The sequence below is a fragment of the Trachymyrmex cornetzi genome, unplaced genomic scaffold, assembly GCF_001594075.2.
Source record: "Trachymyrmex cornetzi isolate Tcor2-1 unplaced genomic scaffold, Tcor1.1 scaffold302, whole genome shotgun sequence".
In the NCBI taxonomy this organism is placed as follows: Eukaryota; Metazoa; Arthropoda; class Insecta; order Hymenoptera; family Formicidae; genus Trachymyrmex; species Trachymyrmex cornetzi.
In genome coordinates, this window is record NW_017297714.1 from 89,497 (window position 1) to 114,724 (window position 25,228).

General features: G+C 32.7%; 1 protein-coding gene across 1 annotated transcript in view; it reads right to left on the bottom strand.

Moving 5' to 3' along the window:
- Positions 1-18,738, bottom strand: part of LOC108762499 (1-phosphatidylinositol 4,5-bisphosphate phosphodiesterase epsilon-1) — a 34,326-nt gene extending 15,588 nt beyond the window's left edge. Inside the window, exons 1-5 of the mRNA XM_018509527.1 lie at positions 18,408-18,738; positions 16,745-16,890; positions 9,680-9,881; positions 3,042-3,275; positions 2,226-2,453 (exon numbers count right to left, since the gene is read on the bottom strand). Coding sequence (XP_018365029.1) covers positions 2,226-2,453; positions 3,042-3,275; positions 9,680-9,881; positions 16,745-16,767 — 687 coding nt within the window. The 5' untranslated portion in view covers positions 16,768-16,890; positions 18,408-18,738. The remainder of the gene's footprint in view (positions 1-2,225; positions 2,454-3,041; positions 3,276-9,679; positions 9,882-16,744; positions 16,891-18,407) is intronic.
- Positions 18,739-25,228: the final 6,490 nt, after the last annotated feature.

Here is a 25,228-nt window from a genome sequence, read left to right on the forward strand (position 1 = left end):
GGGAGAGACAGAGTTTGAATTATATCTTAAATTATTTTTACTTATTAAAAAATCTTGGCTCTCAGTCGATTAATATACAGGATTTATACGTAGCGCTACAATCTTCATTAATTATACCTAAATAAAATGTCATATCTTTCATTTACATAATATTTCACATCCAAGATAATTATTTTTAGCGATGACAGTTTTTTAATTTCTAGGCGTTTATTTAAATGTGATGCTAAAAATTATAATACACAAAGATGTTAAAATAAATTTAGTTGAATTTCTCGTTAGCCATAATTATGAATAACAAATGTTATAGCGTTCTGTTTAAATAATCGCACCCACTCTTGAGAGATAAAAGAACTCTCTTGAATACGGTATTGTCTTTCCCCTCACGGTACTTGAACCTTAGCATTTCGGATGTTGTTTCTCCCATTATGATACATTAAATTCTCATATTGAAGCTTACCGACTCGATAGAGTAAAACCATTATTCATTTTGACTGAAACAAGAAAGATTTAAAACTTTGCACTCTGTGATACATCAATGGTAACCCAATTCCTTAAGTTAAATGATTTTGTTATTTTTAATTTTCATGTGCGTCACAACATAAATTAATCTATTTCTGGTTAGTTTCAACGCAAACGTCTATATTAAGATATTAGTAAATGAGATAACACTAGATTTGAATAAAAAATACATTTTCTCAAGTTAAATTATTTAATTAAATTAACCATTGTTTTAGTTAAATTAACGACGTATTGAGTAGAAACAGTGGCGACTTATAGAAATGATTAAAAATACTCAAATTGGATGTAATTTGACATTATGAGTTTAACAATGTAAATATTTTTTTTAATACCATGTATACGTATATACTATATACAATTATTTTGTGTTGTTTCTCTGAAAAATGACAGTTTAAAAAGACGTTGCATAAAATATTTACATTCTATAGTACTTTGCCTTGAAATAAAATTCGAATTATTTATTAAGTGTTTTTATATAAAGAGAGATAACTGTAAGTTAATTAGAGGATTTCAACACACAGCAATGTCCATCTAAAAGTAAAAGGACTTTAATGATGAGTTTTAAATTTAATATGTCTCTTAAAACTAACGTTAGAAAAATATTTACGATTAGATATTTTTCTAACTATCTTATTTTGGTACAATAATTCTTTTGTAATTCATTATCATTGTGATAATATTCTTTGACGAAGTGCATTGTGAATTATATTCAACGCCATTTATATATTTGTAATTACTAGTATTATTGATTAACATTCATTACCATGTGGCATGGATAGCAAAAAATCACACATCTCTAATTTCTCTCTCACTGTGGTTTATAACGTCAGGATCAAAAACGTCCTGGCGTCGCATGGCATTGTGCAACAAATCCTGCGAGTCCAATATTTACGATGCACTCCACGCGCAGCATCGCGATGTCACGTATACAATTGGCAGTTTCGTTATGTGATGCAATGTCTCTCAATCCCAAAACATCGCGACGATCTCAAAATGCTGTGTTTATCTTTCTCTCTCTCTCTCTCTCTCTCTCTCTCTCTCTCTCTCTCTCTTTCTTCTTTTATCTATATTTGTCTACCTCTCTATCTATCTCTATGTATGTGTGTTGCAATAAAGTAATCCGAATGCAACATAGAGAGTGAACGTTATGCGTTATTATTGTAGAACGGTAATTACGTTCTGTAAACTTTCGCAATATTACTAATTATGCTAATTAAGTCTGAACACAGACATTTTCCATGCACTCTAAACAGATCATGTGACCAAGTATTATCTTTTATGATTATTATTTTCAATTTTATCAAAAATTTTAATTTTTTAATTTTATCTTTTTCAGTAAGTGTGTATGACAAAAAAGAAATTGGTTTACTTTGTGAACTTTGAGAACGGTTTTTTTTCTTAGGATAACACTTGAGGCAGATAACAGCTGGATGAAGTTTAAGAGAACTTTTAATGATTATTTGGGGAAAATATTTATCTTGTGTCATTCTTTTTAAATTGTGTTGAAGTTCATATCTGTCTTTAAAATAAAAATTATAGTGGTACCAGCCTGTACATATCAAACATGTATACAGACTCGTGAAAATGTCGCTTATATTATCATAATTGTTGCGTAAAATTGACACGGCGCGAGATTCTCATTTCGATACAATATCTACATTTCCGTATGAGACGTACATCTGTCTACAGAATGTAGCGCAACATACCTGCAGAAGATGAAGATCCATGCCAGTGTGTGGCGCGGCAACGGGAAACAAAGCGACTCCGTGGTCGATCTTGAGCGGCTGCACGGGTTTGTAGGAGTCTAAATCAAGATGATAGTCATTCTCGTCGCATTCCTCCGCCATGTAGGTTTGCTCAATTGCGGTCGTGTGAACGCTCAGGGTGCGATGAAGAGAACCAGTAATCGCGTCTCTGCCACGAGCATGTCGATGCTTAAAAAAATTATCCTTTGTTAAATTAAACCTCGAACTGTTTAGGATACATATTTAGGATACATTGAAAGAAAGAAACATCTCTAGACAACAGTCGAGGAATCTTCTCTATATAAATACAATACAATTTATATCAGATTGCAGAATTCTAATTATACTTTCATATATGTCGTATATTTTTATATACATACATGTGTGTTATACATGTGCATTTAAATTTTTCAAATGTTTTTCTTGTTACATCGCTTATAAAATTATAAATTCAATTCTCTCACGTCAGATTGCAGAACAGAATTCTATTTTATAATTTTATATGTCGTATATTTCTATATACATATATTTTATGCATGTGCATTTTAATTTTTTAAATATTTTTCTTATTATATAGCATATAGAATTATAAATTGAATTTTGGTGCGAAGATTATTTAAAGCGGGCTTACACTAATTATTTCAAGCAAACAAATTATTTTCAAACATCTATTTCTTGCTTGTATTATGTAAAGCGTAGTTAACGTGAAGTTAAAAGTGTTCATTAAGATTGCTCGATTTTTACATAGTTCATGCTCATTGATTGAATATGTCTTACCTTGTGAAAGAGCGCGACTTTGTCGAGAACGGAATTTGTATCGTGGACTGGTGTGATGGGGTTCTCCGGTTTATTCAAGCAGCCGCTCCTTGAACTCCATCCCGACGGCGTCTCTGTGTTACTCTCGACGGCAATTCTGGCGACCGGCGCAGAGGAAGGCACGTGTTCTTGAGGTTCGCTCTCCTTAATGCTAACACGTGGTGACTCGCGATTTTCCTTGAACTCGGGCTGAGGCTGAAACATGCCGAGCCAACGATACTCTTTAAGAATCGCAGTTAAGTTTGTTATACAAGATATTGTATCTGTATTATGGAAAAGCCTCGATCTACTTCATGCTGTGATTCAATAATTATACAATGTAATTCAGAATAAATAAAGTAATAATAAAAATGCGATATACGCTATATTCAGAATAAATGGTTTCTATTTTCATAATATATTTTTTTCAGATATACGAAAATCGGAAAATTGCTGAAGCTAAATAACTGTTATTTTATAATAAACACGGACAGAGCAAAATGAATTAAACATTTTATTGTAGAAATAACTCTTTATTTTTATTAGCATGAAAAAGGAATACAATTTGTAAAAATAAATATTATAAAAAAAGCCACCCCCAATTTAGCAGGTATTTTTTTGAAAGTGTTTAATTCGTTTTATTCTATTTACTCTCTAATTGTAAGTTTGACGTACAATATTTAGTTTTAGAAACTTCCTAATTGTCACTTTGTTCCAAATATTTAGTTTTAAAAGGTAGGGTAAAATCAGGGATTATGGCATAGGGCTACTAATATGGAATAGTGGCTTATTTTTTAAATAAAACATTGCAATCTGGCGGCAATCGCTGAAAGTTATTGCAACTGTTACCAAACATGTCATAACAAACAATGGACTCGGTCCGACCAACCGTTTTGCTATAATTAACATTTATTCATTTTCGTTACATCAGAAAATCCGGCAGCTTTTTCTAAAAAGTGTTCTCACAAACTGAAGGTAAGTTTTTTTAATGCTTATATTGTACAGACGCTTTTAATAATGTTGCATGAACAATATTATGCAGATTAATTGCTATTTCATACTTGTTTATTGTTACGGAAAGACTTTATTTGTCATATGACATGCAAGTAATGTGGAATACATCGAGAGTTGAGAATATGGAATAGATTCCATGCATGTAGCAACTTATTCGTGATCAGATTAGGTTAGGTTAGACTACAGCATGTATTCTATATCAGCTTATTTGCGATTTATCAGCTTATTTGCGATTTTTTATTTATCCATGCGTAATAACGTTCGTAATGATGCTATTATATTTTCTGTGTTATTGTACAATAAAAATTGAACAGTTTTCTATTTTTCTTGATCAGTTTATATAAATAAACAAATTTGGACTTTATTTATTGTGTTATTTATTACTATGGTCAAAATTTAATCGGTATTCCATATTACATCCCATTTTTTAGACCCCCCATTTTCTCATTTTTGACTTTTTTGTTAATATTGACGTTGGACTTAAATTTTGGCGACTTTCATTTATTGGATGTTGTAGCTAACATATTCCTCAAGAGTTCTGTGTAAATTTAAAGTCTTCATATGCATTTATATCAGAGCAATGTTAATTTAAAAAAAGCTATTCCATAATCCCTGTTTTTACCCTACATATTTTTGTTTATTTTATTATGCGATTTTACTACGAGAAAATAAAAACAAAAGAAGTTTTTTTAGGAAAAATAGAAATTCCTTGAAATTTTAACGGTCTGTTCAAAGTGACAATAATGGAATTAGCCTTTAATTTCATGTAGTATAACGTAACATTGACAAATACATAATTAGAATTGTAAAACTAAATACAAAACGACACATCAAACGAATGAAAAGAGAAACACGATAATTCGATTTGCTTATTAAAGCGATTTGCATGCGAGACAGACACTTTATGAGATCACAAAATATATGACAAATAATATAAATAAAACGTTATCTTAAATAATACGGAGTATAATGCATATAAATTAATTGGTACCATTTCCGACGTAACATTATTGATAGACCATGAAAATTCAGAAGAAATAAAATACTGTCAGCTGTTGTTTCGGGTATATTACGTCATTCCATGCGTAATAACACCTCGAAAGAATACATTGTTTGTGACAAGATGGTCAATTTCGAGGATGTAGATTCGATAATCCGAGTAACGAAGTTGCCTTTGTTTCTCGAAGAGGAACTTGGCTTTCGAAATTGGAATCAATAGTTTACGGCTTGCTCTCGAAACGCAACCTCGAAATACACTCTGCCGTGTTCATCAACAGGAATATTGGATAGCCCTTTAAGTCTGTTAATGACTTGTGACATATAAAGAGCTCTCTCACAAGTGTAAATCTCTCGGCAGTCTCGTAAATGTAAGTGGCTGGTAGCACTGAGAAAATGGAAAAATCGTGGTTTCATTTTTAATTTCTCGTGAAATTTCTTTGCCAGTACATTTTTACGTTTCTACAAAGTGTAAGGATGTGAAGTAATTTAATTAATGAATCAAATAGTATATTAAATGAGTCAAATTGTGCTTATGACATTTTCTTGTGTATTGTGGCTATAATTACTATCAGAAGTGTACGTATAAAAATATCCCGAGTCGATATTTTAATCCTACTTTGAATCCCTTTCAACCTCGATTAAACTTTATAAACCTGTTTTGATACTTGAACAATCAAATAGGGCCTCTTTTAATATTATTTAATTTACAGTTTTTTTATTTAGAAAACTTCTTTTAAACCTAAAAATAGGACATTTTGCAATAATTGCCAACGTAAGAACTCAATTCATTAGATTAGAAAAAAAATCTGTAGAGGGTCTAATATTAAGACCGAAACATGCAATATTTCGTTTTTTAATATATAATTTAATTATGTATTGACTCTTATATGCCCAATTATTATATTTATTTTGTATTATTATCAAGAGTCCTTCATTATTATTGTTAATTTTTTTTAGGTTAGAAATTTATTATAAATCTCTAGAGTCTACATACGTTCTAAAATTAAGGTTCAAAGTAGGAGCAAAATTTCGACTCGAGATATTATGTATATATATATATTAGAATTAACAAAATATTTTAAAATTTCGTCTTTAGTTTTTGTAGCAAAGTTCTTAAGTCGCGTTAATGCAAATTATATATACAAATAATCACTTGAAAGCTCGTCTATCCGTAAGCTAGAGGTGCCCTAGTAGCAAGAACTTTAATGCGGCTTATAATTAACTGTTATCCGATAACCTTAATCTATCGCATGGATATATATTGAACGGTCGTTCCACGACGCAGCGTCATAAGGTAACGCTGTTTCATTTTATCGCGCCGTGTTACACACCGATCGACCCACCGTCAGACGGCATCCTAAGTCGTGCTATCCAAATTGCAAACGTGCTGAAATACGCGTGAACATGTTTACCGGCAGAAAAATTTGGATATATCTTGATTGAGCTATTCGTGAAAAAGAAATTATGTTCAGACATTAATTTAACGCTCTCGTGAAGTCGGTGACATCAATTTATCACATGATGGAATACGATATCATTTTTAATCGAAACTAGAACTGTCGGCAAACGGGCAAAGCAAACAAAACGAGAGAATTAACAGTTGAAGAAGGATTGAAAATATCTTGGGGAACACAACTCATAAAAATTTTATTTTAAGTAAAGGCGAAAGATTTACTTTAAAGGCGAAAGATGTTAATTTAGTCCTTGTTTGTTCTAAAACAGGACATTATTTTTTATAAAAATTATCTTTTTATAAAAAAAAACTCTTTAAATTAAAAGTAAGTAGGTTTATTCAGATCAATTCTTTACATTTAAAAACGGATGAAAGTTGTTCTCCTATTTTTTAGTTATTTAACTTGCATGTACAGTCTAATATACATTCCAAATATTTTTTTATACTTTTAATTAAATCTCAGATTTAATTTAAATGTTTTAATTTGAAGGAACGGTGTAGAAGTAATGATGTAGACACAGGAAATACGACAACGTAGAAAGCGATAGTAATATTCGGTCTTTCGGAGTTTAAAGCTTGGAACCATCCGTGGCAGACGTGATGCCGAACGAACGAAGCGACTTTTGCGTTTGCTTAACTTCGTTATCCTTCCTCTTCCTCCCCCTCCTTCACGGAAATGTATCCTAAAGGAAATACGTGCCGATGAGGGGGCGACTAGCAACACTCGAGATAACAGAATGACGCATATCGCAGACTAAGTGCCTGGCACATCCCGTGCGCCCGTACCGATACCGATTAGGAATTCCATTTGCAAGCCGCGACATCCGCATCGTGGATACATTTGGTTTGGCAGATTATACCTTCTAGAGAGAGAGAGGGGGGGGAGGGGAGGGGAGAGAGAGAGAGAGAGAGAGAGAGAGAGTGAGTGAGAGAGAGAGAAGGATTGAGCGAAAGGGACAGTGTTAATGATATACCTACTAAGTCGCGTCTTCGATAATCTCAAGGCAAAGCATATCGTTTATTTTGCTCCCGTAATGTCAGTTGATGTCGAATTCATTTGAATATAATTAGCCATCGACACCCGGGAGATATGAACGCTCGGGACGTAAATGATCATATCGCACACTGATTAATCTTACGCCCTAGAAATTGTATGTCTTCCATCAACGATATGCACAATTATGAAAAATTTCTTCGAATTTACGTTATATATTCATGTATACATTTATTTTGAATATAATCAACAAGTTTGTTATTAGTACATTAAAGTAGATAATATCTTTTTATGGCATATACTATATCTTTTATTCTGACCGATTACAGTTTTATTTGCCTAACATGGTGATTGCGAATATAGATAAAACTTAAATATAAAATAGACATTAAAATATTGTATATAACTTAAACATTGAATGTACGTATATCACTACGTAACATTAAACGTATGTAGTGAGATTATTAATTAATATAATTAACTAAAAATTACACAAATAAATACTGTATTTATTTAAGCCATCTTCAAATAATACATAATTCTCGTTAGAATTCACAGAATGATGTATTTTCATGTATATATTTATTTTAATGTATATTTTATTCTAAATTTACAAATATTTTTTGTATTATATGTACATCAAATTATAAACAGATTTCTATCTTGAATTCTAACAGAAATTATATAACAATGAGTTTTATTTTAATAAATGTTACAAAGTTCATTCACACACATGTACACATTCTTGTTTCCCTTTCTCGAAATAAACGCTTCACGTCGCGACTTCGTGATGCTATTCCACGTGAACCGAGAGAGAGAGAGAGAGAGAGTCTAATTACAAATTCGTGGTGCTGATCACGTGCTTGGTTTTAATGACCGGCGACTTTGTGGATTTTGTCGTGCAATTTGAGTTTCAAAAGAGCCGCTCTTAGAAGCACTGATTTTCGTTGCGGTCTTTCGAACATGCTCTTAAACATCAAATAACGTGACGCTGTAAAAACTGTAAAAAGCAAGGAAGACGCCGTTTTATTCCCCGATGACGATCGTTAGCGACAAGAGCAAGTAGTTTCCGCCGGCCTACAACCATCGTAGCTGCTGGAGGCCGATAGAAACCCCTTTCCTTGTCGCTTTTACGGCGCAGACTTCGCTTCGGTACTCTTCTGCTACGCTGCTATTCTTCGTGAAACTTCATAGAAGAATTTCGATGCCCAGTTCCCGGCGTTTGCGCTCGAAATGATACTGTTTGAAACGCAAACTGTTCCTCTTCCACAATTCCCAAGGATTAATCTGATTTCTCACGTCGATTGTAACAGTTTGTGTGAAGTTGACAAACAATTATATTCCATGAATAAATTTATGTTAAGAATGTACCTGGAAGATTTAATTTTCCTGATTTAATGCGTTTTTACTCCGGCATTCAGTATCAGATAGTCTTCTTGGGTAAAACTTTCGTAAACTTGGATGCGCATTTCTAAGTCTTGACATAAGTTTTTTATTTGCTCTAATTTCTTATTAAGGTTTTCCTTCTTCAAATAAATTTGCCGCAACGCCAAACTTCTCGCTATCTGTTAAACATGCAGCTGTTGTTGAAAGAACAAAGTAGATTTACCGTGTCACTGACCGTCTTTCCCTCGATTACTCTCGGCAAGCCTGTTTCGTGATGCGATCATGAGAGACATGTTGGATATCACCAGTGAACTTCTTTGGCTGTTTGCCAAAACGCGAAAGCGTTCAATTACTTATGGGCTTTCTCCCCGACTTAGCTTTTCTCTCGTTCTATCGTGTTCCACACGCTTAAACATCAGTTAGAGAGATAGACTTACTTGACGAAATGTTAAGTTACATTATCCTATCTAAATAACCAGTCTTCCACTCGACACACGTACATATTTTGGCTCTTATCTCACGTTGACAGTGATCTTCATAGTAGACAGGGATAATACTCCAGAGTAGAGTTGAGAGAAGGCGAAGAAGCGGGCGCTGATGTGTAATATTTAACAGTGTTCACATGGTGAAATATAAATGAAATGCCAATTTAATCTCTATTTAACGACGTGAAACAATCAATTCTACACATGCAAGCATTTTCTTAGAAATTCAAAGTCTAAACAAAAAACATGATATCGTATGAGCGATAGTAATGGCGCTTTTCATGTTTACCTTTATATCGCACGCGATAACTTCCCGCAGCTCGCGCAGGAAAGCCCCGAAGAATGGTACTACCGGGCATTCCGGCATCGCGAGAGCGCGAGCAAGCGCATGTTCGTATTCGGAAGACAAAAGGGCAGAGGAGAGATACTCCATGACCGGGATGCGCTCGTTCATGCCTCGTTCTTGCCAAATTGGCTTCAGCTTGTTGGATCTGCAACGTAAGCAATATTCGTTCGCGATTAGACGAGGTAGACATACTTCTTCGGATATACGTAATTAAGAAGTAAACCGCTGACGACAGAAATTCGCACTCTTCAAGTTAATGTGCGCTTCCCAAGCAATGCGCGGCGACGCGTTTAGAGTATTGAGAGGTTAATACTATTTTAGTATTCTCTAATACTCTTCTGATAACTAATAATGTTTCAATAGTACTCTTTTTAGTGATTAATAATTTCAGTTATATTTTTATTTTAATCTCTAGTACACATGATTGAGGCTACGGTCCACTTGATATTATAAAAGCTTCGAAATATTTTTTGATTGGTCAATTAGTAAAATTCTTTCTCCCGATTGGTCAATCAAAAGCTTCGAAACATTTATAGTGTCAAGTGGACCGCACCCTGAGTCTTTCACGTCCCGCGTATTTCTTTTTTTTTAAATACTGGAAACACTTCCCGGATAGCATAGAGAGTTTAAAAGAATTCAAAAAGAATTCAGTCAAATGTCATTAATTCTGAGCTCATTTTCAGATGTAACAAGAATTCTTTTCAGAAAAAGAATTCATTTTGCATTTGAAAATGAATTCAGAATTGATGACATATCACTGAATTCTTTTTGAACTCTTTGTGCTATCTAGGTTTACAACTACTTTCTAACAATGTTAAAGTATATGTAAGAATCGCTTAATAATTTTCATATAAGAAAGTGATGAAATTAATTTGGGATACAAACGATTCATCATATGTAGTAAAGGACCGGAAAATAATCGTGTACTAAGGTTAATTGAGTGATTACGAAATGAGTAAATATAATTTATTAAATAAACTTTAAGTCAAAAGATTAAAGGTGTTATGTACTTAAAAGAGGATTTAATACTTTAATGTAATAATCTAAATTGAAGTAACATTTGGTAATTCCTACTAATATCTTAACCGTGTACACTAACTTTATATGGCGATTTACTCTACGTGCAGAATTATTTAGCTTAATTTTAACTAAAGTAAATTTCAGAAGCTGCTAATGTTAAAGGCGTGGACTCAAATATCAAATTAATTTGGAAAGCAAATTTTTGGAAAGCAGTATTTTAGTATAGATAAAACATGAAATTTCTGTCTCTGAAACACAGTTACATAATTTAATATTATGAGTTCATTTAACCTTTTAAGATCTGAATTTTTTGAGAAATAGGACATTGGACAATGCTCTAAAAAAAATCTAAAATATTTATTTAAATAAATTCAAAATTAGACTTAAAGTTACACACATTTATTCTTTCCATAAATGGAAAAATTGTTTAGTGATTAGAAATTTAATATCTTTTAAATTTTCTTACATTTTTAACGTGCGAAATGTGAAAGGTTTAGAGATACGAGAAAAAGTTGGATAAATAATTACAATTTAGCGTCGTGAACGCAGCAAGATGCAATTTATATTTATACGATTAAATTGAGTTGGTAGTCGCCGATATCTGCATGAAACAGCCGTGTTCACGCTTCTTGCAAATATGTTTCCTCTGTTTCGTGTTCTAATGGTCGTTAAAATCATGAAACGTTTACCATTAGAGCGTTAATTATCTACCTCTTTCAGTATTCTCCATAGTACAACCAGTTAGCTCCGAATGCTTTAGCTGAGAATGTTTCCGAGTGTGTGAGACGTCAGCAGGCACAACGCCCAACGGTCGTTCTAGAAACGATATTCCCGCACGAAACTTTTATCCTCTCATTCGCGGGACGAGTACAAGAGGACGGTGTCTAACTTTACAGTCTTGGCAATAAAAAGTATTTTATTTCTACGTTGGGGATTTCCGATGGGAACAGGCGGTAAAGGTTCTCCGCTGTGCCACTTATGGCGAAATTCATTCGTTTCGCGGAACATAAAAAGAAGAGCATGGGCGGTTAATGACGAGTGTCGTTATCCGCGAGAAGGACGAAAACGATAACCAAATGGCGGATTAGCAGAGTAGAATGTAAACAGAAAATTTCTCCTACAAATAAGCGATATTACGTTCGCCGATACGATTTCCCCCATCATTTTCCGAGTCATCGATCAAATGGGCGATACTTATGGCTTTTTGATTAGAGTTGGTTGCTATCGATTTGAATATATAATGTATTTTATTTGCACTACGCGTTAAAAATTACAGCAATACCACAGTACAAAGATCGATTAATAATTTTTTCAATGATAGGAGCAGAGACGCGGAAGTCAACGGTAGAGGCAGAAAGGGGGAAGTCAATCTTGAACTCTTCAAGCGGAAGTGAAGTTAGATCCTTTTCTACTTCATATTTCCTCCCCTCTATGAGAATAAGTTTCTGAGATATTCTCGGAGACGTTTTTCCCTATTTAAATGTGCACGTGGAACATCGATCAGGACTTCCAAGTAGAGATTTTCAACGTAGTTTTCAAGTTGGCAAGAAATCCTTTAATAAAGTATTCTCCTTTTTAGACGTCTGGTAGATTACAAAGAATCCGTACCTCATGCGAAAATCTTTTTTTATTTTTTCTTCCTCGAGGCACAAACAACAGTATTAAGTCAATCAGCGTCAGCTTTTTGCAAGTGGATAGATAGCCAATAGAATGCTTTCATACCGTATATCACAGCAAAGACGTAAATTAGAACCGAAATGCAAACGAGAAATTTGTGTTATTTCACTCGTAAACAAATTTACAGGCAAAATTTTGATACAAAAGTCATACCACTTTGATTTCAGCAAATGGTATATATACGGCAGTTGAAAATCAAATTTTCCACGTTGTCAATTTCTTTCACAGCCACGATGTAAAAATGTTGCGAATTGTTCCTTGATACATTAAGAGTCCATCATGTAAATACCGCTTTATGTTTTTCTTTTTGAGTTCTTTCTTTCTCTTGTGTCGAGAAAGAATTAATTATCAAACAGGAAAGAAAACGATTTTACGGGCGAATAACGCGCGAATCGCCGTCGTACTCCTTGATCTCTGTGAAAATTAATGACACACATTCATTACTCGAATTACTTTTCAACGGAAAATTATCCCACTCCCTCGCGAGGGATCGAGTTGAAAGAGGTCGCAGTCCCGAAAGAACTCGTGAAATAATGCGATTACGCCATTGTGAATCGTTTCGGGAAATGGGTAGAGCATCGAGTCGAGAGACATTCGCAGAATGAGCTACGTGTCGTGGCACTCGATAAAACTTTCACGAGAAGCTCTTAATAAAGCAAAGTACCACGGAAGCCACTCTGTCTTGTAATAAGACACGCGATAGGGATCCTACAACAAGATATATCTCTGTATTTAATATACATTAGACTTGTCTGAGTTTTTCAAAAGAATTGGAATTCTCGATTTAATCACTTAGTCATCTGACATGAAGTGAATGTTGCATTTGTATTTTGTCCAATTCTATATATGAATAATGTATCCTATATTTTTTCTTATGGCATATTTTTTTGACGAGTTTAGGATCTTGATTTGTCTGATAATTTTATGATTTATTACCATTTTTTGGTTTTGGTGGATTAAAAATATTAAAATATCCAATAGTCTTATCTTATTTTAAATTATTTTGAAGTTTAATTATTATTGTCAGGTTTAAGAGTACAATAATAAAAAGAATTAACTTTAATAATATGAATCTCTCATTTTTTTAACTTGTTACAATTCTTTAAAAGTTTATAATTGAAAATTCTGACATTAAAACAATCGTCATTTTTTTAAATATAAACAATAGTAATTCTCATTAATTATCTACAATTTATTGGCAACAATCGTTTACGTAATTAACATAATCAATTTACACATGTAAATTGCAGATCCATTTTATAATTAGCAAATAGTGTACGCGTTTCTTGTTTTGTAGTTTTATGGTAATACACTGGATGTTATCTCAAGATGCATGAGACAACAAGACGAAGAAGCAGAAACACGCCAGGAAGCAGGTCGTTACCGCGCATAACGTTTATGCCTTAGCCATAGTAGAGGGAATCTAGTATAAATATTTCAATCAACTGGCGAGCGTTTTCCGATTTCCTATTTGAAAACTAAGCATTCTTGCAACGTATTTAGCAGAAATACATAAAGAAATTACATGCAATGATTATTTTTTGTTCAAGTTTAAAGATTTATGTATATAAGTTAGGTGTAGTAATGTTATTTTTGTGTGAGAGGAAGTGACAATACTATTATTCAAAATTAAATAAATTGAAGCAATACGAGAAATCAAATTCAAAATTGGTATATTTTCGATTATTAATAAAATATGGTAATTGAGGTAATATATATAATACTTAATTTTAACGATGCACTTGACATCGAAAAAAGATGACACGATCGAAATCTAACAAAGACAATATTCAGAGAGAGCAATTAGTGTTTTAGTTCTCTCTTCAAGTCAAATTCGCACAGATCGTTTGAAGGACACTTACTCGACCCTAATAACCATTCTTCTTTTGAGATGAAAGCATCTTCACGGAAAATCTGTAGTCGAATCCTGACTGTCACGATCGTTTGAAAGCCTGACAAGTGGACAAAGCATCTTTGATCTCTCACTCGTCGCAAATTCCAGATATGCGACCGCGAAAATGTCAAAGATCTTTCTACGTTTGAAAAGTATTATTTTCCAAAGATTTAAATCTCTATTGTCAAAATTGGATCTTGTCCAATGAGGTCTAATCACGGAAGATACAAAGACTTGATATTTATTGTTGAATAGTCTTCGATCTGTTATTGGAGAGGAAATGTTTCTTCGGTTGCTACTTGTGATACGAATCCGACGCAAAGAAATCCTCTTGTGTAATCGCATTAAGTACAGTTTAATTCGATTCTCGGAGATATCGCGAAGTTTTTATCGATAAAACTTTGAGACGTAACATCATATTCGATTACGTGACAGTTAAATCGTCTTCGATTTCTTTACTTACGTTAATAAAATAAAACACCTGTCTTAACGTACATTTTGACAAACTTGAAATCAATCAAATTAATTAAACAAATTATATTAAAATATAATCAGATTCAAAATGAAATTTTCTTTAATATAGAGATTTTTCTTGAAACATATTTTTAAATATCCTATTGCGATGAGAATATCCAGCTCAAATCCTTACATTTTTCTATAACTTGATTAATTAATCATACGTTAGTCTTATAAATTTGTTCATTGATTATACCTTTGAATGTCATAAATCTTTAAAAAATGAAACAAATTAAAATTTAAAATTTTGTTAGTATTTATATACACATAATTGAATACTTATACAATTAAAATTAAACTGTAATATAAAAACAAGTGTCAGAATTGCAATGCAAATATATGTATATTTTCAATATATCTTTTCATTTTCAATCACAATAAACAATTTTATCATGACGCTTTTGTATATCTTTTAAAACAATTTGTAGAGTTGATCTCTGAAGTCAATCTTTAATTGAGTATTAAGCTATAATATTTTGAACTCTCTAGAGTGCACTTTTATAATTTATTAAAATATTATGTTTAAAAACATAAATTTATAAAACTCTTTATATAGACTATATATACTATATATACATATATATTTACATGTATATATAGTATAGACTATTTATACATGTAAATATAATCTACACTCACACACACACATATATGTATATATACTATTTATAATTTTATACTGATTCTCTTGAATTCATTTGCGTGTTATTAATCTTGTTTTACGCAAAAAATAATTGTTCTAATATATTTTTTTACTCCAAGGATATTTAATTCTTATTTATGAGGCTAAATCACTTTGAATGCACTTTTAATAGGTTTTATCTGACTTTGCATAAATGATCAATGATCATCATGACAAGATAAACTAAGTACAAAGTTTCTTTAATTGATAATTTGTGATCGATCAAAGATACTTTTGAGGTTAAACATTCTTTATTTTCTATGGTTTTTATTCATAGTTTATATAGTAGCGAAGTTCGATATACGTATAAATATTTAAAAGTATCTTTCGTGTTCGGAATAATAAACTCGAATAAAAGCTCGAACTCCATTGTCTGTATGTAGAGAAATATAATTTCAAGAGTCCTTTATTCCAACAGATGAAGATTAATTGTGTAAGCACGACCTTGGAAGTCGCAATGTCATGCAACAAACACGAGGAAAGTTTCAAGGAAGCCTTGAGTTCGGATTAGTGTCGCAATCTCGTTGGGGATTATACAATTCACAAATCCCTACTGGGATGTACGAGACTATTTTCGCGATTTGTATAAATTTCTAATTTTTTTCATTTAAACTTTATTGAAAATACACATTTTTTTTCTCATAAAATAATGTGTATGTATAAAATATCTGTCAAATATGACTAATGACTTGACGTCATCATGTAAAAGTTCTACACATGCAGACTAAGAATACCAAATTGGCTTATTCAACGAGTAAATGTAGTTTGTTTAAGTTCTCTAGTAATTCTAATTCGTTAATCTGTAAGATTAGCCGATTATATAATTGTAATGATACAAAATTATAGTTACGCGTACATAGAGGCAGCACTAGTAGCGACGGCGGCAGCTAAGTCTCTAATCCGATCGAAACTCGAAACCGACGAGATACGTGCTGCGGTTGTCTTTCGTAATGATCTATTGGTGCTGACAACAACTTTGCTCTGCGGTTAGATGCTTATGGTGGATGAAGATGGATGGGCTTTCGTAATTTTGCGGCAGGACTAAGAAATTATATTACGACTTTCGTACTTAGAAACAATGCGGGTTACTTGACTTATGGACAGTAATAAAGCGGGTGCGCTTACAAGAAGTGGAAGGCACCAATTCAAGGATTGACCTTTTAAGTAGCGGGACTTGGCGCCGTCATTCGCGTTTACGACAAGCATTATGGGTACTTACTTCAGACCGGCAATTATCTCCATAGCCGAATTAAAGTTTCCGGTATTCCAACAGGTTAGCGCGACGCGTAGAAGACAGGACAGCACTGCCTGCCGTTCTTCTACCGTGGCACAGCTGCTGATCGCGTGGGTAGCCCATGAGCTTACCTGATTAACACAAACACGATTAATGATTACTTCATTTGTAAATCGCCAACGTTCTTTACGTATATCAACTAGAATGCAGATTTCGATGTCGTCGAAAGCCACAATGTATGTTTCTGAGAGAGAGAGAGAGACAAGTCTATACAGAATTTATTCTTATAATTATAATTCGGGTCCGACCGAAACTTTTACCGAAACTGAAAATGAACGCTCATTACGTGTCAGTTTTGACTGAAACCATATTCATAAATTCTTCATAATTAATTTTAATATATGTAATTATTGTTTCAATAATTAAATTACGATGTTTATGAAGAAGAAATACTTATATTCTTTGGTCAAAATTGACACACAACCGAAATTTCGGTTTTCGATTTCAGCTGAAATTTAATTATTGTTTCAATAAATTATAATATGAAGAAAAAATATATGATATATGAGCATGTCTATACATAAGGTTTCGATTGGAATTGACATGTAGTCGAGTGTTTCGGTTCAGTTTCGACAAAAGTTTCGGTCGGACTCTAATTATAATTTGTTTATAATGTAATTTCATTTATTCCTGTAGAACGACTAATATTTCATCTTTTTTATTTAATACAAAAAAGTTGGTAAGATATATGAGATTTATCACATTTATTATCAGTAAAATGATGGAAGTTTGGAACTAAACTTGGAAGAAAACTTGCCAAATACGGATGTGATATGTTTAGCGATGTAAAAGTGACACAAAAAGTATATCAATTGAAACATTAAACATTCACAATGTTCCAAACATCTCATAATTAATAATTAATAAACCTAATAGATCTCATATTTTAGCTATTATTGACTTTTTTATATTTAATCGAAAAGATGAAAGATAAGTTGCTCTCTTACATTACCGACTTTTATTTATGCTTCGCAAATCGAGTTTTACATTTTGTGTAACAAAATGGAAGTTATCCTATTATAAGATAATTGCGGAACATTGCAGTTATTCATAAGAAATGACCAGAATTTTCCAACGCTATCCGAGGCTCCTGTTTAACACGATGATAAAGAGAACAATGTGGAAAACGGAGGGGTAGAGAATCCAATGTTTCCAACCTTGAGCGAAGATTTAGAGTGGGAAATGGCAGTAGGGGTGGCGGAAACGACTAAGCGAGGTCAGGTGATATTTGTACGTGTATACATATATGTGTGTGTACATGTGCGAGTAAAGTGGGTGAAAGTGTCTGGCGAAAACGTACGGAAAGTCGCTGAAGGAGTGGATACCTCATTAAAAGCGGCTGATGAGGGTTTCCACGGGACTGAAAACCGAGAGGTTTCTTGGCTTTTTCCTCCACGATGGAGGTTGATTCACGTCTATTATCATCTTCGGTACAATTATTTTTCTTCTTATTCACATAAAATAGTAATAACGCTTTGTTGATTAGAAACAGTAATCTAGAGAACCCGTCCGTAGCATTTCGTAATCGTAATCAAAAGACATATCTATGTGCCTTTAAAAAATGCAAATGCAGAAAGAATTAATGTACCTCATTAAAGCGATCAATGAGGATTTGCACGGTGGAGTACACCGTGGCAACAGGCCAGGACGTTTCGTCCTCGGTTTGGGTCGAGCTGTTGGTGGTGCTGGGGTTGCTGCAGCTGCGACTCGGCGACGGGGGTGGCCTGGCAGGTGGTTTCTGCAACGTGGTTTGATCCTGTGCCACGTGCCTTAGGTACTCGTGCGGTGGTACCTGGTAGAACAGTTGGTACTCACTTTCCGTCAACCTGAGCGCCACCTCCTCGGGGAAGTGCAGCAGCTTGTGCAGATCCTCCAGCTCCTCAGAGCTCCGAGGCGGCTGCGGCTGCGGCCGCTTCTCCAGCTCTGAAAATGTTTATTAAATTCATTACATTACATTACATTGTCATTACACATTTAATATATCTATAGTATAATATGGAGAAAAAAAGATAAAGAGAAAAAGAGAGAGAGAGGGGAATGTGACAATAAAGTTTTATCGAAAACAGAATAGAATGTTATTTTCTGTTATAGTAAATTTTTTTACACGCGTATTATCATATTTTGATAACGTTAAAATTAAAGTTTTTGGAAGTATAATAGCTTTAAAATCTTCGAAAACGTTAAAGTTTAACAAACTTTCAAGTATTTTAAAGTTTAACATTTTGATATAAGACATGTACTATTTACTATTTTCTGTATATTATAGATATAATATACAGAATGCTATATATTATATATAGATATGTATAATTTCTATTTATATGTATTTATTTATGTTTAACATATAGCATTTTTTTAATTTCATGTAGCTTATGCAATCTAAAATTTAATCAAGAAGAAATCTCTATAATCACAATGCTTTAATATGACATATTATTGAAGGATTCCATAAATTTAATTTTAATATTTATTAATAGCGAAGATAATAAAAATACACGAAGAAAATAAAAATGTAAGAAGTTATATTATATTAAAAATTAACACAAAAATGGATAAAAAGCAAAACATTTGTATAAGTTTCTTTTAAAATGATATCACAATAATTCTTTTGTGCATGAAATATTACGATAACTACATATTATTATGTATTTTTCAAAAGTGTTGTATGATATGTTATGTCGTAAAAATCTTGATATAAATAATTTTGTCTAAATCTTGATATAGACAATTTTCGATCGTGAACTAATTGTCAACAAATGCATTGTTTGTTGATTATTTAAATTTCAATTAACAAATATTGTAGAAAAACCGATAGCGTACTCATATACTCGGATAAATGTTTTGGAGCTTTGAGTACAAAAATTAATTTATTAATTTATTTTGACAATTACAAAAAGACAGTATATTTGATATAAAAATATTCGTTTTCTCTTCTTTTATTTATAATATTTATTTATAATATGGCGTAATTATTTTCAATACGATTACATCAAAATTTATACACGCGTTGTAATCAGGTCGCGCCTAATGAACCATGATAATCTTCATATTCAATTACATTTGATTTCGATATTAGCACAATATTTATTAAATCGCCCGAATTATGAATTAAATATGTGCAAATTCGAAATGAAGTTTACAGATGATTAATGATATGTATTTCACTCAATTTATATTTTGTGACTGTACGTTTAAAGACCGCCTCGCCAGCAATTGACGTTTCCAGAGTGCCAGTTTGCAAAAGAAACACAGTGCAATTTTTGCCGATCGTTTAACATTTGCCGCGTGAAAAGGTCAGCTCGATGATGGTTTTTTGCCAGTGCGAGTGATGCACAAAATTCAACGCGACCGTCGAATAAAAGTGTCTTTTAAGTCTTCGATGAATAATTCCGCGCTGCGGGTATCATTGATGCTGAAGTAAAAACACAGTTCACGGTATTTTGTATTTCAACATCCGGTACGAAGCGCTAAGGACTGTGAAATATAAACCGAAAAAATATTATACGTTTGCGTAATCGAAGAAGTTTAGAAAATACAATTGCAAATGTATTATTAGAAAATAATGAATTGTTTTCTTAAAGAAAGAAGTGAGACTTAATATAAATGATAAGTATATCTTTTTCATTGAAAATGAAATATTTAGTTTATAGATGACAAGGATAATTTTTTGGTGAAGTATTCACAGCTAGATTATACAGATCTAAAAATAATTTTGTTAGATTATCAAAATAATTAGGAAATTCAAGTAGGGGAGACCGGGATCAGTAAACTATAGGGGTAAGTAGGATAATCGAGTCTACTCATAACAAATAAATAAATCGCGCGAGGCACGCATAAACGTGTCTGAAGTCTGAACACGCAGTGGCGACTGTCGCTCAGTCTAGAGTGAGATCTCTGTGAGATCTCGAGACGGACATGTCTGTGTTAGAAATTACGCTACAATTTAAAAAAAATCGTAGAGTAAGTAAATATTTTTATTCTTAAAGTTTTTGTTCTACAATCGTATATAATTGTCTGAGATATTTGATTTCCATTTAGATAGTAAGTGTAGTTTTTACTTATAGCGTTTTCTCTTGGCTGCACTATCGCTCACTAGTGCAACACTCAGACAGTGTACCGTGTTTCCGTAGCTACGGTGTAGTGCAAATTTTAAGCACGAAGTGGGATTTTGCTACACCATCTCAAAGAGACCGTGTAGAACCAGTGTGACATTTAAAATTTGAAAATAAAAGTCAAGCGGGAACAGGGTTTTAGCACAATAATGATACAGTGTACACCATGGTGTGCACCACTCTAGTGTAGTGTAGCAGGCACTGTAGCTGGGTGTAGCGCTTACACGCAACTGGTGCGGTGTGAGACTGCACCCAGTGTATCCCAAAAGAAAACGCTATTAATAAAGTCCAACAGATTTTTTTTGTTTATCTGTCTTTGTTTTCGTATAATGTTAATGGTCGGGGCTAATAAGCTAACCACAACACGGGGCTATATGGCTAATTTAGTGACGACTCTGATAGTACTTATTCTTAAACTTCTTGGAATTAAATCTCACTATAAAAGAGTACAAATACAGTCAGTTTTGAAAAAGAGTAAAAATGTTTCACTTCTTGAAAAAGAATGGCAATATTTCATTCTTCTAAAGAGATTTACCTCAGTGGTAAATGTTATAAGTTTGGTTCCCTCACGTCCAATCTCGATAAAACTAGGCTCATTTAACGTATTTTTGCTCGAAACGAACGAATTTAGCAAAAAAAGCATTGTTCTGCCTTGCGAATCGAAATATTAATCGTTAAAGTTTGTTAGGTTAGAAAACCTGTAACTCGCTACGCCCTGATAAAGACGTTGATAAAGAACGATAGAAAAATCCTATCGTTTTGAATAAGGTAAATTTTAAATTTGTAAACTCACTAATTTGAATCAGATTTTATAGGAATCTTGTACAAATCTTATAAAATCCGATAAAATACGATAGGATTCATATCCGATCAATCGATGCTCTCGCGAGGTCAACGATAGAAAATGATATAAACTTATAGAAAACGATACAAATTGATAAAAATCATATCGTTTCCAATCGTTCTCTATCAACTATTTTACCAGGGCGATCTCATTCTGTTCCATACATAGCCATACATATTTTCACTCTTTTTGAAATTTTACTCGAAAGAATTTAGAGAGTATTCTTTTTTATTTTAAATACATCTATAATACAATAATTTTTGTAGTTTTAATGAATTTTAATAAGTAATAAAAATATGCAATAATAGTTAAATTACATGTATAAGAAATTTTTCATGCATGAATACGTATAAATATGTACAAACATACATAATATAATAAATTATATATGTTTATGAACATTTATACATAAATATTCTGAATAATCTAAATTCTTCATTCTCGAATGAAACAGATGATGAAATGTGTCTCGTTTGCACAAAAAGTTATTTAAAAAGTATTCCAGGAGAAGAGTGAATACAGTGCACGAAATGCAACATGTGGGCACATTCTAAATGCATAAAAGGTAATGTATCGTATATTTGTTATAACTGCAATTCGGATAACGATTCGGATTAGATAAATTGTTATTTATCTAATAACAAGATACAAAAGTTATACTTTTTTTATTTTGTAAATATGCTTGTGTTTAAAATGCAATTTTATGAAAGCCTTGTTGATATGTAAAGATTAAATATATCATTAACCTTTATTTCAATAATGTTAATCAAATTACCCCATACCATTATTCACCTTACCCTGGTCCCGGGGCTAGTTCAATCAGATGGAATGCATTTTTTTCATATTATTTATCAGTGTTTTCTCTTATTATTAAAATATTATTAAATAGTTAAATGTATGTAGTAACTGCAGAATTTATTTTTTCGATAAGTCTCTTAATTTCCTTTGTAAAAATTCGAAACTGAAAAATGAGTCGGGATCTACTATCCCCGATCTCCCTTACGATAAACAATGTTGCAAAAAGTTTTGCAGCGTTGTTTGTGACATTCTAGTAATCAGTTTTAGCGTCTTAATTATTTTTATATTTAAAATAAAAATTATTTTAATATATATAGATATATTATTTCAAAATCTAACTTTGACCGTAATTGCCATTTCTCTTATTTAGTTATGTTGATAGTTAAACAAAATTATTTTCAGATTTAGTTAATTGTAAATTTTTAAATGCCCCATCAAAATTGTTTTTCCATGTAAACTGAATGTTTCATCTTCAATAAAAAAAATATATAATTTCATTAACCATCACTTCCTTATTTGAGAGAACAATTATTCACTATTTACTAATAATAACACATTTGCAGTCCCATTTTCTAAACTTTTTTAACAGATTGGTATTTAGCTCAATTTTTTAAATATTTCTGTGCGCGTAAAATCGTCTTTTTTGCGTAGGATATTGTAAAAGTTAAGTATGAAACATATGTGTGAAATCGCTGACGACTTTTAAATCTGACCTAGTTTCCTTAGAAACGATTAAGAACGCTGTGTCTCGTTAGAATCGAGTACGACATGATGTGTGCTTATTATGAGATGGCACAAAATTATTGCGAGTGCATTCATTCGTAGCGACATTCATAAGATATGGAATAATTCGAGGTATCTCGAATATTGCGAGCTTCGACGTACTTGCCTCCGGCAGCAGAATAATGGAAGAACGCATTATATATTCTTTTTCTTTCCTCTCCTTCCTCGTTGCTGATAGTTATTTTTATAGTATCTGCAACGATTATCACCCACGCATATTTTGTTGAACTTGAAAACTATTTCGGGTCATATAAGTTTTGTATTCTCGTGATGTAGCGTGAAAAACATTTTTTTCAATTACTTGGCTTTCACGTATTTGAAAAAATGATTAAAAAAAATTTAATCCACAGCAAACTGTACTTTCGTTTCGTTATAAGCACTATGCCTTCGGCGAAATTGAAACGCGAGTTGGGATATATAATGCAAAATAGAAGGTTCAGGACAAAATTTCACATTCGTCGATATTTCGTTATAGTTCAAGCACAAATGTGAGCGCAATCTAATATCCATGCGGCTAATTTATTAGTAGGCCGTCGACCAAAATAAGAAAAAGGATTTTATCACGTAAAATATCCCAAGCTACATAGTCATGTCTCATTGAAATCTCTCTATAATAACGAATGCAATGCGCATAATGTAAACGGATGTTACAAGTCAAAAGAGATCTTAGTTCAGAAAATTTGAATACGGAATATCCTGAAGTAACGCTTCATTTCGACATCGAGCTTCATTCCTATTTCTCTCTTTCAGACCAAGAGGAGAAACTATTCAATGGAAACCCTTTACGAGTGCGTCTCGCAAATATCCCGTAATTACTTCGGGCGGAATTTATGACCGCCTTACGCAGAGCTTGCGAAGATAAGTACGACAGTTCTCTACCGTAACGTTTCTAACTCACCGGGACGTAATTTCTCGTACAATGCTTACGGTGTGCATACATCTTAAATGGAGTAATTGCCGATATCGCGATACAGTGTTCTTGTTTCTGCGTGCATTGCTCTTATGCGATTATCATGTAACGAATCGTGCGGGAGCGGGATGAACTTGTTCTGCATATATAAACTCGTCCATCAACGTCTTCGAGCAAACGGTCTACTAAAGATCTTCAACCACCGTGCAAACACGTACCGAGTGTGGACAGAGTGGCCGGTTAAGCCCTGGCATGCCTCGGCGTGCTCGTAGTCAATTGGCGAACCTTATCAGATAATAGCGCGATAACCCGATGAAGAGATTAATCAACATATCGAATCATGAACATAAATGCCTCCTGCATAATTACAACGTACATCGATAGTGAATCTGTACGTACATCTTGTTTGTGAATCAATTGCTTTGAACTTAACGAGATAATATCTATGCTTCTGCAGTTCTACATAGCGTATAGTATTGAGAAATTCGTGAACAAAATTAATAAAACACAGTCTATAACATGTACTTTTATCGATAGTTTGTTATATTTCTACAATATTTGCATTTCTTCTGCTGTTGGAATCGATCTTATGTGACAAACGTTCCAGCACTTCCAACATTCTAAATATATAAATATATAGGTTGACGTATGATATATACTGGAATTATAAAACTTTTAAAAGAAGTTTTCGTTTCTTTGAGTGATCTCACCCACTATTATAAATTTATCCACTATTTAATTTACAAACAATTATTTACATTAATGAGCATAATGTTTGCATCTATATTTTTAATAAGAAGATAAAAATTTGAATTATATAATATATTGTTTTTTAATTTAGGATAACACCAAAAAATGTAATCGATGATATTTCGACATAAGAAACGTGTAAATTAGATTAATTATTATCACGGAATAAATCCTTCAGTTTTTAATTGGTGTGTATTATACAAGTATAAATA